Source organism: Crocuta crocuta, unplaced genomic scaffold (assembly GCF_008692635.1).
Source record: "Crocuta crocuta isolate KB4526 unplaced genomic scaffold, BGI_CrCroc_1.0 scaffold36, whole genome shotgun sequence".
Lineage (NCBI taxonomy): Eukaryota > Metazoa > Chordata > Mammalia > Carnivora > Hyaenidae > Crocuta > Crocuta crocuta.
Window position 1 is genome coordinate 2162416 of NW_027532203.1, and position 17371 is coordinate 2179786.

At 36.7% G+C, this 17371-nt stretch overlaps 1 protein-coding gene across 2 annotated transcripts in view; it reads right to left on the minus strand.

Moving 5' to 3' along the window:
* Nucleotides 1-17371, minus strand: part of CDH7 (cadherin 7) — a 111618-nt gene that overhangs the window by 54013 nt on the left and 40234 nt on the right. The window contains exons 2-4 of one of the 2 annotated variants that reach the window (XM_077777674.1): nt 13438-13732; nt 9567-9686; nt 2481-2648 (exon numbers count right to left, since the gene is read on the minus strand). In XM_077777674.1, the coding sequence (XP_077633800.1) occupies nt 2481-2648; nt 9567-9686; nt 13438-13732 (583 nt within the window). The remainder of the gene's footprint in view (nt 1-2480; nt 2649-9566; nt 9687-13437; nt 13733-17371) is intronic. The other variant, XM_077777675.1, reaches the window with a different exon arrangement.

Here is a 17371-nt window from a genome sequence, read left to right on the forward strand (position 1 = left end):
GAAACAGCCTGAGTAAAGGTGCAAGAAAAATCTTGATTCCTGTTTTTCTAGTGGTGAGAAATATGCCACTTTTAATAATAAAATATATTTAAAATAGTTATAAACAAGGTTAATATATAACCATTGAATCTAAATAATTAAGGTATAATTGATATAAATATTAAAAATAAAAACCATACAGCTTAGGCTTCAAATGGGTAAATGCAAGCCTAAATAGTACTGATTACTTATTGCTAGAATTTATATAACAGTGTCTGTTACTATGAAAGTTTCATAGTAAGTTGCCTGGGCAAGGAAGCTGATGAAAGAAAGTACCGGGTTTGTTTTAGGTCATAAATTTATCAGGAAGAGTTATTTGTGTGGGTTGTACGTAGAGGTGATTTGGGACACCATGGTACAAGAGCAGAGAGCATATTATTTGAACAGAATAAAAGAGAAGCAAGAAAAGAGATGCTTTTCAAACTTATTTTTGGTAAAAATTCCTCTCCACCATCCTGCAAGTCAAAAAGAAGAAAAAGAAAAAGAAAAAAAAAAGTTTGGGAAGCAGATGACCATGAACCATCTCTTTCAAAACCAGAAAACTCCACAGAAACATTTTTCTCTAATCATCTGTTTTTTTCCTGCTTTTTCCACCTATTCCATTCCCTTCTGGTTGTTAAATGTGTCACATTTTCACTTTCTTGCAAAGGGAAAAGACTCTTCAAGAGGAACTGATGAAGGAAAATGTATCCATACGAAGGGACCACATGTCCAGCTCAGAATTACTGTTAGCAATTTTCTAAATTTTGTGAATAGTAACCGATTAAAAAATAATGACAACACTTGCTGATGACTCTCATATGATCTCTTTCACCCATCCAGAGGAGTCCGTAGTAGAATCCAGAAATTTCAAGGTTAGAGTATTAACTGCAGATGGTAGGGGAAATCTCAGCAAAAATGATCACCTAATGGCATATCCTTGGCTTCCCTCACTTTAATGAGCAGGAGAGTATCTAGTAAGCTAGAAAACTGGTACTGTTATCTCATCAACTCATGACAACTGAAATAACACAAATTCTAGTATCAATTCATATCACTGTAGGCTTAAAGAAACACAGTTCATTTTATTATGAGCCCAATATAATTATATTATTGTTTTGTTTATTCTACAACCTTCCTCTCTTCTCTCATTATAAGATTATCAAGGGCACAATTAAGGATAAGTTCATTTTTTATGAATGCTGAACTTAGAGTAATTTTACTTTAGTTTGTGAGGAGGTATTAAAATGTCTGTTGTATAATAATATAAATATAAAAAATCTATAAAATAAAAATGAAACATCCACAGATGGAGTATTTGCAGGAAAATACAGGGACTTCATGTTTACAGAGAAAGCTTCCTGGCTTGACGTTCCTGCCTTCTGAGATCTGTTTGTAAGGGAGCTTACTTTCCCATTTCTATACAACAAACGTTTTAGAGACATCATAGTCTATACAATTTCCTCAATTTTCCTGAGCATTGAAAAGAAATACCACACACATTTATAAAAAAAAAAAAAAAGAAAGAAAGAAAAAGAAAAGAAAAAAAAACTAAAAGAGAGTGAGATGAAATCCTTTTATATAATCAAGACATTTCTACCTAGAATTTTTTTTCTCCTTTTCCTCGGTGGAGTCAAAAGCCACTTTGGTCATAGAAACTAAATTGAGGCCGTGTGGTTTTCTGGTTCTTTGAATTTACTTCTTTTGAAACAGTGAACGTTTGCACAAGAAATAGGTGGTAGAACTGATGCAGGAATGTTTAATGTGCATGAAATGGTTAAAAGAAAAACGGTGTGGAGTAAAAAATGAAAATGTTGAGTGCTCTTTTATGTTTATCTTTAAAAATAAATCAATACTTTCAGTGTACAGGATGTATGTATTTGAATGTTCCTAATGAGCAACAATTTCATAATTACAGAATGTGTACAAAGAAGATCTTGGAATGAACAGATGAATCTATAAACAAACTTGATAACTGTCCATTATTAAAAATGTGAACCAAAGAAAACCCATAATATATCGAAGACAGAAGTAATACAAAGATAGGATTTCCACATTTCTGAATTAAAACCACACCTCTGATGAAACAAAACTGTGGGAGAATGTAGTAAGATAACTACTTGTTTGAAAAGTATTCGGAAAAATTCCTTTTAAAAGACAGTTTGAGGGGCGCCTGGGTGGCTCAGTCGTTAAGCATCCAACTTCGGCTCAGGTCATGATCTCACGGTTTGTGGGTTCGAGCCCTGCATTGGACTCTGTGCTGCCAGCTCAAAGCCTGGAGCCTACTTCAGATTCTGTGTCTCCCTCTCTCTCTGACCCTCCCCTGCTCACGCTGCCTCTCTCTCTCTTTCTCTCTCTCAGAAATAAATAAAACATTTTAAAAAGTAACAAAAAAATAAAAGACAGTTTTATAGACTGGCAAGGAAAATTGGGGGCTTGGAACATTTAACAAACTAGCTTACTTCGAGGGAAGCGAGGTGGGTTATCGTTGACATCAGTTAGGGTCACGGTGACTGACGTTGTTCCTGAGAGTCCTCCATTTTGACCAACCATATCCTTTGCCTGAATAACAAGCAAATACTGGTCTTTAGCCTCTCTATCCATGTTTGGAAGGGCGGTCTTGATGACTCCTGTAAAATTTCAAATCCCAGTAAAACGCATCATGAATCATTGCATTTATACTAGCCAAGAACACTGATAGAGGTAGCAAGTCGCTGCTGAGTTGTTGTGTTTTGTTGTTTTACTTATTTTAAATAATCTTAATGCATGTTAAAGGACAAAGGCATATAATAATTATATACAATATTACAAAACACAGAGAATGCTGTAACATGGAAAAGCCAGGCTTCTAGATACTGGATAGAGAGAATTACCTTTAGGTTATGAAAAGATAGTTGAGGAAATATCAAATTATAAATAAATAACATGAACTCCTTATCTACAATGATGGGCAGTCACCTGTACATGACCATGAAACTCTCCCTTTCTTCTCTAACCCCCTCCAACAATTTAATTCTCAGGTGACATGACACTACAAAGCTTTCAGCTATGGTTCCTATTACCTCTCTTTGAGCAAAACAACTGAAGTAGTCTACAAAGAAATGAATGAGAATGATTTATGTTTAATAAGAAAAACACCATTTCATCCTATGGCTATGTTCGTGGATGTGGTTATGATACAGGATGATCTTAGGCTGCATTGAAAGATCTGAAAAAGTACTAAAGATGAGAACGACTATATTAATATAATTCAGCAAACTAAAAACATTCATGTGTTTTGCTGCTGTTTGTTTCCAATCAATTGCATTGAATATTGATCACCCTCAAGCCTTCAGATGTTGGAGAAATTGATTTCAGAGTTTCATGTTGCTTGATAGAGAAACTTGACAGAACAATCATTATTGCAGTGAACGAGTTGTTTTATGTTAATAACTATTTAATTATTGTGTAAGTATATTTGGCAATAATATTTAATTATGGGATAGAGTTTAATCATGTTACATATAAACATATAAATGGTGTATATATATACATATACACATACATATGTGTGTGTATATATATATATACACACACACCTAATATACTTGGTACATGTACATAGAGGTGGTATCAACCAAAACTGTATTTAATGATGATCTATATAGACCTTGAAAGTACCAAGATGAGGTCATCTTTACTATTTCTTGCAGTTTCATCTTTTCCAACAAAGACTATGTCTTACTGATCCACATAGGACCATAGCTTCAAAGATGTCTCATGTATTTTATTACAGAGATTCTACCTTTTAGGTGGAAGTCAGAATTTAAATCCTCATTGATTCACACACGACAAAGAGAAACTCGTATTCTCCAATTCTCATACCTAGTTGCTTGACAGAGGATGGTTCTTTGGAAGTAACTGAAAACAATTGTTTAAATTGGGATGAAGGTTTTTTCCTCATATTTAGCACAAAAAGTTACATTCTCCAAATTTACAATTTTTTAAAGGCTGCCAATTTAAATTGTTTAAAGGCTGATAATTCAATGTACATGTGTCATAATGCTGTTACATTTTATATGTAGTATGTGTTATATTTTATATATAGTTCCTGCTATATTTTAGTACTAAGCATAAGCCTAGGTAAAACTAAACTAGGCCTTCCCTATACTTCACAATAGTCTACAGTACGGTAACTCTTCTAGGGTGGGAAACAGATGAGAAAAGTTTTTCAATAATGTAGGAGAAAGTTAAGCAATTTGTTACCAGTTTCCAAGATTCCAAGTTGAACAACACTCAAACTATCTTAAGCAACCATATTTTTGTTTAGTCTGAGCACTAGCTATCAAATACACACACACACACACACACACACACATGCACGCACACACATCAATAACACATCAGTATTTTAAGTGTTTAGATTACACTTCTTTGAGTTCAGCAGTTTTGTTTTGTTTTTGAACGTTAACCACTTTCATTGGGCCCTTTTGCTACAGCAAAACAGGGTCACGTTAAGTAACTCCTTCACTGAAGTCTTTGGCTATCTACATACTGCTTATAGTTAATATATGAAATATCAAAGAAACACGAAAATCAAAGAAACAGTCATTTGGTTCAGTTGGTGTCTAATATATATTCTTGGTGTCATTATTGTTCTGTAAATATCATATATTTTGTTCTTCAATACTTCTGTTAACTTTAACTTATAAAACAATGAGCCTTGATCTCAGTAATAGTGAACATAAATAATCTTTGTCTAAGAGTTCTGGGACTTTCCCTTCTTTTGTTTTTCACGTTAATCGTCCTGTATTTATTTGTAACATTTTACTTATGTATTTTTTTTTTTTTTTACTAAATTGAGGATTGGCTGTCTTGAATATTGGATCATTAACTGTGTATCATTAGATGACAAAATATGAACGGGTTATGGTTAGAATCATTTCATTTTTAAAAATTTCTATGCATCTCTTATTTTTTCCTTCCAATATCAATAGGTACAAGTGAGATTTCATCCTTGAACCTTTATTATAATTGGAAAGATGACTTAATATCTACCAACTCAACAAGGAGAACATTGTATCCTTTCACGATTTTGCTTGGTGGCCTATGTTTGTAAGGAAATAGAGCATTATTAAGAAAGTCTGGTATTCAAAGTTACTCACTTATTTTTCACACCTCTAATTGTTTCTTTACAAGTAATCCTATAAATAGCATTTTTCTATAGCAAAAATCATCACAAAGTTTGCAGAGTAACCCAGGTGGCAAAGGTAATTTCCAAATACCTCAAATATTAAACATATTTTTGACAAGAATGGAATAATTGGGAGAGAAATGAATTTAAATAAGGACAATCAAAATATAATAGATTTCCAGTTCTATGACTTTTGCTAGCTTTTTGCTTTTAAGTAAAATGTCTACATTTGGAAAAGAATTCTCATACACTGGATTTGATTTGCACCTTGCTATATCCACACCTACATATGACAAATTGCTCAAACTACATCTCTGAAGTAGTAAAGGCCAGTCTTTTCGAGTCAGATCCCTACAGTTCTGTGAGATTTTCATGGAAGACAACAATATTATTTAATTTCAATAATCAGTCACTTTAGGCCCCTTATGTTGAGAATATATCCTGTAGCTTTTCAAAAAAGAGATTAGCTCAGATTTTAAGCTTCCTGGAATAATAATTTTTCTATAGATGTACTGTCTGACCCAATCACCCAGAACTTTTCTTTTGTTTATAATTCATTGCCACAAAAAGTACTGGGTATATGAAACATACATTTATCATCACTACTTCTCAACATCTCTCTGACTTTTTAGCCTGGGAATCAATTTCAGATGATTCTCTAATTGCCTACCAGCCACTGATGATTTTATTAAAGCATATTCTTTTACCATGAAATCTTCTTAAGAATCTGTATATATATTAAATGTAACAGATGAGAGCCAATTCTGAAATCGATCCCAGTTTAGAGAACCAAACAATCACTGAAGCCAGGCGTCTGCACTGGTCTTGGACTGGTCTCCAGTGTCCAGGCAACCACGTGACCCAGGTAACACAGGACGGGGGCGAGGGGACAGGGGCCCATGCCGTGTGGATCTGAGACACATTTGATGTACATGGTAAATCTCTTCCTATTACACTTCTTTCTAAATGTTGCATCCAGGCCTTGTTTATGTTAGGTTTGTCTATCTATAAGTGAAGCATATAACACAACCAAAAAAGTCAGAGAAGAGCCAATGATACTAAAGATGGAAACTTGTAGTGCACTAAACATCAAATGAAGAGTTGTTGAGGAATGGACTCTTACAACCTGAGAAGAGGTCCTCAGCAAGCCCTGACAGGAGTGAGGGTCCTCCAAACCATGAGCCACCCCACAGAATGGAAAGCATTTAAAGGGCATATTTGGGAGTTAGGCTTCATTATGCCTATACTGCTTACATGAAATTATGATGTAACAGGTATGCATGTAATATACGATGTGGGTATCATGTAGTGACACCTCTCATGTTTAAGAAGAAACTCCTAAATAACAAGTGGCGTTTCTCATTCAATCCACTTTTCGGGGCCAGCTTCATGGCCACATGCCCTGTGCAAGCACACAGGTCCCATGATTGGTTTCTTGCTCTGCTGATAACATCCTGAAATCCTATTAATTTTAGAAGACAGCACCTGCATTTCCATTTTGAACTGCAAATTATGTAGCCAGGCCTGCCAGATATCAAGTAGGCCGAAACATGGGATCTAATGGCTTGCAGATTACAGAGTAGATGACACCTTAGAAGAGCCACAGCTTCCCAGCAGTTTGTAGCCATCATGGAGACGGGTGGTCTCTACAGTCCTTTTAACGCGGCCTGATCCTCCTTCTAGTGCCATTCTGTTTGCTTATTAGAGCAAATTGTTAACACTGGCTTTTGCAGCTACTCACATTCTTGTTTTACGGATGGAGAAATGAAGGCAGAAAATACAGTTACCCTCTGGTCCTATGGGCTGTGAGTAATGCTACAGGGAAAATATGTGATTGGAGATTTTAGCCATGCTAGGTTCATGATGTGTGATTAATAAACAGTAATGGGTATTACTAATATTAGAAAAGAGAAAACAGAAGTTAAACTTATGGAAATGTACCTAACAGTGATGCTCTGTGCCTTATTTTCACAAAATCTTAAGTTAGCATATTTTGGCGTTTTTCCTATCAAAAATTTTACTTTCTTCTCAAAAACTCTTGGATTTTAAAGGTTAGAAAATAATATTATTTCTCACACAGATAAAAATCAGGCTGACACCGAGTATGAAGACTAAGTCAAACTTGATTTACAGATCTCCATGCCCCTAAGGATCGAGAACTTTCCACTTCTGCGAAAAACTACATTTGTGCAAATAATACACTATCCATATGATAAATTATCAGAAGGATAAAAATTCCCAGAATCTCTCTGCACCAATGACTCGAGGAAGAGAAGTCCCAATGATTATCATAATTACAGTATGAAAAACTCTAAACAAAATTAAACTAAATTCATCTCCTTTTACACACAGTCCTTGAGATTCTGAAATTAAAATTAATTTGAAGTACTAATAATGTGATCCCATGACACAGATTGTTGTTCACTTGCTCAATCAGAGGGCTTACCTCCACTGGACTTCAGGAAAAAAACTATTGTCTTACCACAAATCTAAAATCACCAGCCAATCAAGAGTACCAGAAAAATATTTAACCCCAGGGAATAATACATGCTATTTTGGACAGGTTATATAATGCAGAAGTGTATAATTTGTGAGCAAATTGTCAGAAACTTGTCAGTGTCTTTGTAGGCTGTAAAGAGTAGGTATATAAGGGAATGGGTGGGTGTTTGAATTTAGGCTTCTCAGATCTATCATTAAATCAACCACAGGCACACATTCTATAGTCACAGGATTCATATCATAAATCAAATACTTGTGTTTACTTCTCCTTCAATACTTGCTTAATCAGAACTGTTTCTTCTCTGTTAGACTGTCCCAGTGGCTTCCACACTCTACCACTACATTGGTATGAAATAGGCAATGCAGTCTCTGTAAACATCCTAATGGGGAGCTAGGGACTGAATGTTATTTTTCTGTTCGTGCACGTTACAACAGTCATTCTCAACAGACACTTGAAATATTTATCCTCCAGAGTGATTTGCAAATGAATTAATATTGCCATTTATCAATATGGGAAACAGTCTGCGTAGCATTACAATAATCATTTAAGGTCACAGGTATTATCCAATATTCATAATCATCAGCTTGGCTTTTTGAAGAATAGTTTTCTTCATGATGAAAACAAAACAGTTACAATACAGAGAAATTTTGGATTTCATGGTGGTGAGGAAAATCACTGGCACAAGCCACCCATCTCCACATATACCCCTCCTCCCTACACAAGGAATCAGAAAATAGAACAGATAAAACATTATTTTATATCCAAGATAACAGTGCTCCAAATTTTGGTCTTACTTCACATCAACTATTCCAGCTTCAGCGCAAAACAGAACATCTAGCCAACTGACCAAATATTCTACACAGTCTTGCAGCTTATAAAAATATAATTTTCTTCTGAAATTAAAAAAAATCAATTTAATTTTTGACTGAGCAGATCATCATCCTAATTATTACATTTAAACTAATTTCCCTAAGTAAACCAGACTCCAGAAGGTTAAGCTGAACCTACTACCTACTCCACTACCTGACCAGGAGAGTTTTGCTTGAGATTTAAATTTAAGTGCATGTAATTCCTTTGTGAATGAGTTAAAGGAAGCAAGACAAAAATAAAACCTGACATAAATAATCAATATTTTCTTCTCTAGTTAGGAGATAGCAGCTGAAATACATTTTAAACATATAATACTTTGGGGCACCTGTGTGGCTCTGTCATTTAAGTGTCCGACTTTTGCTCAGGTCATGATCTCATGATTCCTGGGTTCGAGCCCCATGTCAGGCTCTGTGCTGACAGCCAGCTAAGAGCCTGGAGCCTGTTTTGGATTCTGTGTCTCCCTCTCTCTCTGACCCTCCCCTGCTCATGCTGTCTTTCTCTAAGAAATAAATAAAACATTAAAAAAGATTTTTTAAAAAATATATAATACTTTAATTTTGCTAGAAATTCTGATAAATGTAATAAAATATCCTTAAATGATGCTAATGCCCCTATAAATAATCGGCTGTTTATTACCACTGTGCACTTATTGAGAAAAGCACAACAATAATGTAGTGTCTGTTATTAGTGCCAATAATATTGAATAAAAGTAACTAAAGTGGTGCCTGGGTGGCTCAGTCGGTTAAGCGTCCGACTTTGGCTCAGGTCATGACATCACAGTTCATGGGTTGGAGTCCTGCGTTGCGCTCTGTGCTGACAGCTCAGAGCCTGGAGCCTGCTTCAGATTCTGTGTCTCCTTGTCTCTCTCTGTCCCTCTCCACCCCTCTCCCTCTCAAAAATAAATCAACATAGAAAATAAAAGGGTTTTAAAAAAATAACTAATATTAATTCTATGCCAAGATATAAATGATGAAGTTATAAGAAGAGACACATTTCAATTTGTACCTGTCTTTGGCTCCACTGAGAAGTATGGCTGTCCTTGCAGAATGCTGTAGACCACTCGGGCGCTGTTGCCATATGTAGGATCATCAGCATCCGTCGCGGTCACTTGTACCACTGAGGTCCCTACATGCCAATCCAAAAACCAACGAATTAAAAATTTCCAAATGCCACTAAACAGAAGAACTCCCACATTGCCGAAGATTCTCCATTAGATTTCTTTCTAATTATATTCTTTTTTCCTTGCTTCAAGGCAAATGAAAAATGGACATGTTGCTTGTAGAAGACAAACCCAAAATGATGATAAATGCTAATTAAGCCCTCAGAAATATTTAAGGGGTACAAAAATATGTTAGCAAAAAAACAAGATTGATGATACCCATTACAAGTATACTCAGAACTGGATGGGACTCAAATTTTTGGCATCTCATCCATCAGGGGCAGGTAACAAGTTTTTATCAAAAGCAATCTCTCTAAGTCTCAATTACTATCCAGAAGGCTGTGTGACAAGTAACAGCATCTTGACACCCCAGTCACTGAGGCGGCCTCACTGTTACAGCTGAGGAGAGCCAGACAGAAAAGGAAGCTTTGCTCACTGAATAAAGCAATTCTGATGGACTCACTTAACTGGATATTAGGTGGCATCTCTTCATTTTTAGTTTTCATTGGTTTCTACAAACTGATTTAAAAACAGAAGCATAAAATCAAATGTAAACCACATCCTCCCCCAAGAAGAAAATGCATAGAATAGCAACTTTAAAAATTGTATCAGCAGGGGTTTTTTTAAAAATATTTTTTTAAATCTTGTGTGATAGAATCCTTTGTGGCTTCCTCATTTTACTATATGTTCACTTACTCCACATGGAAAGCATTTATTGCGATCTGTTCTTTTTATTTCTGTTTGGAGTATAATCTTAAAAACATCACTCACATTTACTTAGTTTATATATTTAAGCACATGCTATTTTGTCATTTCTGTCCTATTGATGGGAGTGAGAAAAATCTCTTTATGTATTATTCTAAGTTTGCTTCTAAGTTTTTGAAAGTATTTTTTAATCTAACATTTCATTTTGATAGATTTCTAAATAGATTTCCCTTTCTAAGCCCTTTAACTAAGTCACTGGTGTCCAATTTGTTACAAATCTATAGTCTTTTCCACACTATGATTTTCCTTAACAATCCCATTCAAAATAAAAAAAAGGTGTGTATTATGAGTTATATATATGACACTATTGTTTAAATTCTGATTTTTTTTTAATTTGACAGACTTAGTTGATTGTGCCCTGTGGATGCCTGGTAATGCCAAACAGTGAATGATGTATATTTAAAAATATTAAGAATTAAATTTTGATTACTTTAAAATGCTAAGTCAATTACCTTGATACTCTCTATTTTCTCTACACTGCAGCATCTTTACAGCAATATTTACTCTGGTAATATGCTTAAGTATTGATTTTCTATTTCATTTGAAGGGGAAAGAGCCTTAAAATAATCAAAACCATTTTGGTAAATATGGTTGTATACAATTTTTTTTTCTAAAGTGTTCACTAAGAAATTGGCTTTATATGTGCATGTAGGTACATACACACAACACACAAGCACACATACCTTTAAATAATTTTAGATTTTCCATGCTTACCTATGCTCTTCTGGAGATGAATGAACTATCCTAAGGCCTTATTAGCATGTTTTCAATCTTAAAATTAGCATCCAATGAAAAACACAGCCCTGAATATTGAGCAATGAACACTTTTGTTGTATATGCCATATTATTTAGTGGTTTTTAGAACTATTTGGTTAGAATTAAACACTTTAATAAACTACAGCTCACGAGGGAGCCACATAACATATAATGTAGACATCTATTGTTCTTAGTTTAAATTTTGATATTATTTTAATGGTCTCAATTAATGTCAGTTAAATCCAGAAATCACCTGAAAATCATTTCCTAAAAGGTTCTGAACCTGTTGGAGTCAATCAAATAGCTAAAATAACTTGTACGTGTGCCTAATAATCAATCATGCTGTTTGATATCAGAGTGGTACCACTGAAATCAAAACTACAGTGTATTATGTAGCCTCCAAAAGAAAAAAAGTTCACAGTAATTCAATTTGCATGGCTACATTCTATGTAGCAAAGGAAAACATTAGCAAGCCAATGAAGACAGCCCAACATGTAACGTGAAAATTATAGGGTTGACCCGAATTGCTTAAACACACCTCTAAGCTTCCTGTTTTTCTAAACATCAGTACTTTGGAGAGGAAAATGAGCCTTCTCTTTTTTCTAAAACCTCCAAAATCTTGTCGTGACTGCTGTTGTCATAGTCGTTTGTGAGGTTACACAATAGCAAGAAGCGCTCTGAAGATGTGGGCAGTAACTGAGAAAGTCTGGCTGTGCCTGTTTGCTCAAAGTTCCTCCATACAAGCTAACTATGGGGAGATGCTGCTGCTTTCATGGTTCAGAATATTTCCGACCATGAGCATCGTATTTCTCTGGCTCCTTTTCAGCGTCTGTTTCTTTAGCAGTTAGAGCAATGGTGCCCCAAATAATTTTCACTCTCCCATCTGTCAGACACAGAAACTTATGGTCACTAAATTGTGATTCCCCTAACGGGCACACATAATGCACATCTTTGCAATTCCACTAACACAGTAGATGTGTTGACTGAATGCCTGAATGAATGAAGTGACTTTTATTAAATAAAACAAATCACAATGGGTAAAATTTTCACATGTTAAAATACAAGGTCAATTATGACTTTAAATGTATGTCTTATTTCAAAATTAAAAATGACAGGAAATAAATATCTAAATCAACTGGTCTATTTAAGCCCCATCATTTTTTTTTTTACTGTTTCATAAGATTACCTGAAATTATATACTGGCTAAAAAATATTCCAAAGTTATCTGAATAGTTTAAAACTAAAGTTTATTATTTGATGTAAGTAAAGTATATATCAATAGTACTTTACTTTCTATTTTTCCAGTAATGGGGCAATGTGAAAAGGCTTTCGAATAAAATATTCTTCATGACTCTTTTATAGATCTCAAACAGAGTATCACTGTCCCATTACTATGAATTCAGCATAAGTTTTCACGCATTTAAGTTTCTGGAGAAATTACAAAAAAAAATAGTGGTGGCATATGGAGGGACATTTTTGGGTTCAAGCATACTCTACAAGCAAGTAGACTGGGTGATCTAAATGTTAGATGGCCTGCCTGATATCTCGGCCACAGAAGGATTCTCAGATGAGTGAATCATTAATACTAATCAGGAAAAAGAAAAGAAAATCACAGGGCAATGTCTGGAAGGATTTTCTTTTTTAACTTTTTGGTGTAATTTTAATCTTTTTTTTAAATTAAATATTACATTGAAAAGAAAAGGTAAGACTTGAGTAATTTACTGAAGATACTGAGATCTCTGTGTGAAAGGAAAAACTTTCCCAATTTTCCAGATAAATAAAATAATGATTTGAATAATTAGATTTGAGCACTGGCTATTAACACATCTCAAACTTCTTCCTCACCCTCACTGGAAATTACTATACCAATACTAATGTGATTTTTTTTTCCAGCACCTACAATGATTTTCTTTTCTTTTTTTAAATGTTTATTTATTTTTGATAGACACACAGAGCATGAGTGCGGGAGGGGCAGAGAAAGAGAGGGAGACACAGAATCTGAAGCAGGCTCCAGGCTCTGAGCTGTCAGCACAGATCCCGACACGGGGCTTGAACTCATGAACTGCGAGATTGTGACCTGGGCCGAAGTTGGACCCTTAACCACCTGAGCCACCCAGGCGCCCCTGCAAAACGATTTTATTTTAATACAAACCCCCTAAGACTAGAAGCCGTAAAACCAGTATGTGCTTGACTTACCCACAGGCGACATTTCGGGAACTCCTGCAGTGTATGGGCCATCCAAGAACTTGGGTTCGTTGTCATTGATGTCCTGAATCTTGATGACAAACTCGGACTCGGGCTCCACGGGCTTGTTGGTGAGCCTGTCCAGCGCCTGGGCTCGCAGCGTGTAGTAGGCCTGCTCCTCACGGTCCAGCCTCTTGGTAGCGTGGATATCCCCAGTGTTCTCATCAATAATGAAAATGGAACTTGCCCCTTCGCCTGACAAGATGTATTTGATGGCACCATCTCCTTTATCAACATCAGAGTGAAGCTGGTGAAAAATTCATGTGAGATGAGATTAACTTACAAGAGCGTCAGCGATACGGAGATAGGTAAAAATAATTCTTATGTCAGGCAGCAGTACATGAAATTTTATTGTTCCTGGAAAGATAAGCTGATGCTTATTGCGCACAGCAGAAAAGGCTATTAGAATGCGTCAGCTTGCACTTGTGAGCAAGACAATTTCATTTCTTCCTGTAAACAGTCTCATTTCCAAAGGTACTTTTTCTAGAATTCCCAAAGTTAGGAACTTGTGGTGGTGTTAATTTTTATTTGGTCTGTCTTTGCCAGTTTTAGACATCTTCTTTGAACAGAGCATTCAGTAAACGTGTATAATTGGTTGATTTGATCTTATTCCAAGCAAAGGGACTTGCTATAGAGCATTTGTAAATTTCAATCTAATAAAATATGTAATATGCTTACAAATTCCCACATTCTTTAAGGGTTCCCTTCCCTCCCACCCGCTTTGATGCTTAACAAGTATGGATGGATGTCTAGCCACTAAATCCGCCTCCAAATCCTGTTCTATATCTTAAAATTTGAAGCCAAAAAAAATTACACTGCTCTCTGAAGTAGGAATTTCAAATCAGTATGTGCCTGAGACTTCAGCTCAAACCTTTCTTGAAATACCAAGAACTGCATTAGATTTGCATGATTAACCCCGGCATAGGCAGAAGGGCCAGCACCTACTGATTTGCATTTCATTTCTGGAACTGTCCCCACTGTATGTCAGAACATTATGTTGAACAGAAGAACCTTAGGAAACTCAGACATAATTACACATTTTCCTGAACTTCATAACCTGAAAAACACAGGACTCAATCTGTCATCTCCACAATCTTTCATCCCCTATAACCGCTATCATCTGGACTTCGATTAATATGAATGCAGAAAGCCAATTTACCAAATAGGAAGGCTTTTCACTGCCCCCACGGAACTGTGTCTGCATCCTTTCAAAAATGGAAAATGTGGGAAACTACTTAGGGAAGGGTGGCCCTAGTACATTTTCTTACTAAGAATCACCACACCATTACTAAGCTGTGGTAGGTACTGAGGGTACTGCTTTTTTGCACCACGGTCTCTGTAAGTGATTCTTCCAATGCATTATAACAGCTGTATTTATACTCTGCTTCAGAACACTTAAATAGCTGATTTATCTTTTGGTTTCTGTAATTTTTATTGAGACTAAATAATACAAATAATTAACTACTGGCGCAAGTTATAATTTAGCTCCGTTCAGGGTAGAATTATCTAGCGGATCACTGTACCGCATGTGTACCCGCCCTATGGAAAAGCTGCGTTCTTGAAATATGGTGAATTGCTTAATTTTCTGAAGTCATTCGCAGGGCTACTATTGCATCTCTAGCTCCCTCGAAGAAGAAGAAAAGCTGAGAATCACGGTAGTTTGAATTACGGGGTGCTTCTTAGGGGTCGAGCACTCTTGTTTTCTACATGTTGTCTATGTGGTAAATCATTTCACACTCACATTGAATGAATTCATTCTCCCTATCAATGGATAAGGAAACTGAGGTCAAGAAAGGCTTAGTGGCTTACAAGGCTCACAAGGCAATCCTGGTACCAGGATCATGAAATCTGGGGGCCTCTGGAAAGCTCCACCTTCACTGGCAGCAGTAAGACCCTGCATCCAACGAGGAGCCACTATCCCCTGAGGTGAACCCATCAAAAGCTGCAGCCAGAGGACAACTCAGAGAAAGAAGGGTGCATGCACCCCCCACCCTGATCACCCCCAAGTCATGAAGAAGTTGAGTGCTTCTAGTGGTTTCCATCAACGCACTCTGTAACTTGGCAAAGGGTCTTTTCTTGGCATTCTGGAACAGCAAAGCACTCTGCCTCCCTCAGCAACATAGACCAAAAACCTGGAGTCCTGAGACAAGTGTGGATGACAGGTAAAAAAAAAAGTTTTTGGGGCACCTGGGGGGCTCAGTCAGTTAAGTGTCTGACCTCGGCTCAGGTCATGATCTCACGGTTCATGGGTTCGAGCCCCGCGTAGGTCTCTGTGCTGATAGTTCAGAGCCTGGAGCCTGCTTCAGATTCTGTGTCTCCCTCTCTCTCTGACCCTCCCTCAGAAATAAATAAAACATTAAAAATTAAAAAAAAAGAAAGAAAACAAGTTGTTTTAAGCTGCTGACCCCCACATAGCCCCACTGCTCCACACGCTTCTCACAGCTACTTTTCTAAACCCCCCTCACCGTGTCTGTACCTCCAAGGGTTAGAAGAGCCTATAGGCTACCACTGACCCTGGTGTGAAGCAGCAGAGGATGAGCCAATGACGACAGAAACACTCAAGAGATAGGGGGTATCTTTAATCAAAGGCTTACGATGTCGCTAAGTCTCATTAGAAACTGCCATGCCACTTACAGAAGAACCAGCGCTTATGATTCATTTAATTGATTCATGTCAACTAGTTGCTGTTTCCACGGCATGGTGGTACAATGCTCCTGTAGTATCCAAGTAAGGGGGAGAAGGAACGTTCCTTTTCAATACATAACGCACATTACATCCTGAGCGGATGTTCAACCTGAGCTCTGACACCATGTTGTACATTATGTGGTATTTTTAGATGTTTTCCATCACCAACAGCATAAGAACTTAAAGGAAAAAAAAGACTTATATTGCTGGTTTCTCTAACCATTAGAGGACAGGATCCTATTTCCACGCCCCACTACTACCACCATCACACACACACACACACACACACACACACACACTCTCTCTCTCTCTCTCTCTCTCTCTCTCTCTCTCTCTGGAGCTAGGCTTGTAATCACTGCCAGAATTCACAAGCAGAAAATTGCTTCGTGTGTCCTTGCAAGGTTAGTGTAAGTATCTGTAGTTAAAAGCGGATGACCCACTTTGAAAGGTTAAGATGGCTACCTAATTATCAGATGCATTCAGACATTTAATCTGTGACACACTGTGCACTAACACTGATCTTAATAGGTGGACTGAAGCCCAAGCTATTAGGGAAAAACTATTCTCCTCTGCTAAAACAAACAAACAAAAGCAAAACAAACAAAGAAACCACACAAAACCTCAGCAATGAAAAACCTTGCAAGTACAGAACTACTTAATGGCATTCTTAAGTAAAATGTGTCTGTGTACAACACATGTGCGCACACACACACACACACACCCAGGTACACACAATCTTTGTGAATGACTATTACAGAGTAGAGAAGTGCTATTCTCCATAGCAAAAACCTCTGTGTAGAAAAATAGACAAACATTCTATGGTCCCACCATATGGCAAAGAAATAAACAATAAGTGAAAACTACAATCAAAACCAAATATCTGTACTCATATTTTGGGCAGAGTAGAACTTAACAATGTTGGGGCACCTGGGTGGCTCAGTTGGTTAAGTGCCCGACTTCGGCTCAGGTCATGATCTCACGGTTTGTGGGTTCGAGCCCCGTGTCGGGTTCTGTGCTGGCAGCTGGAGCCTGTTTCAGATTCTGTGTCTCCCTCTGTATCTGCCCCTCCCCCGCTCATGTTCTGTCTCTGTCTCAAAAATAAATAAACTATAAAATTTTTTTAAAAAAGAACTTAACAATGTTACGTCCATTTCATTTGCAAATACCCTTGTAAATGTGATCTTGTGATTCATCTAAACGA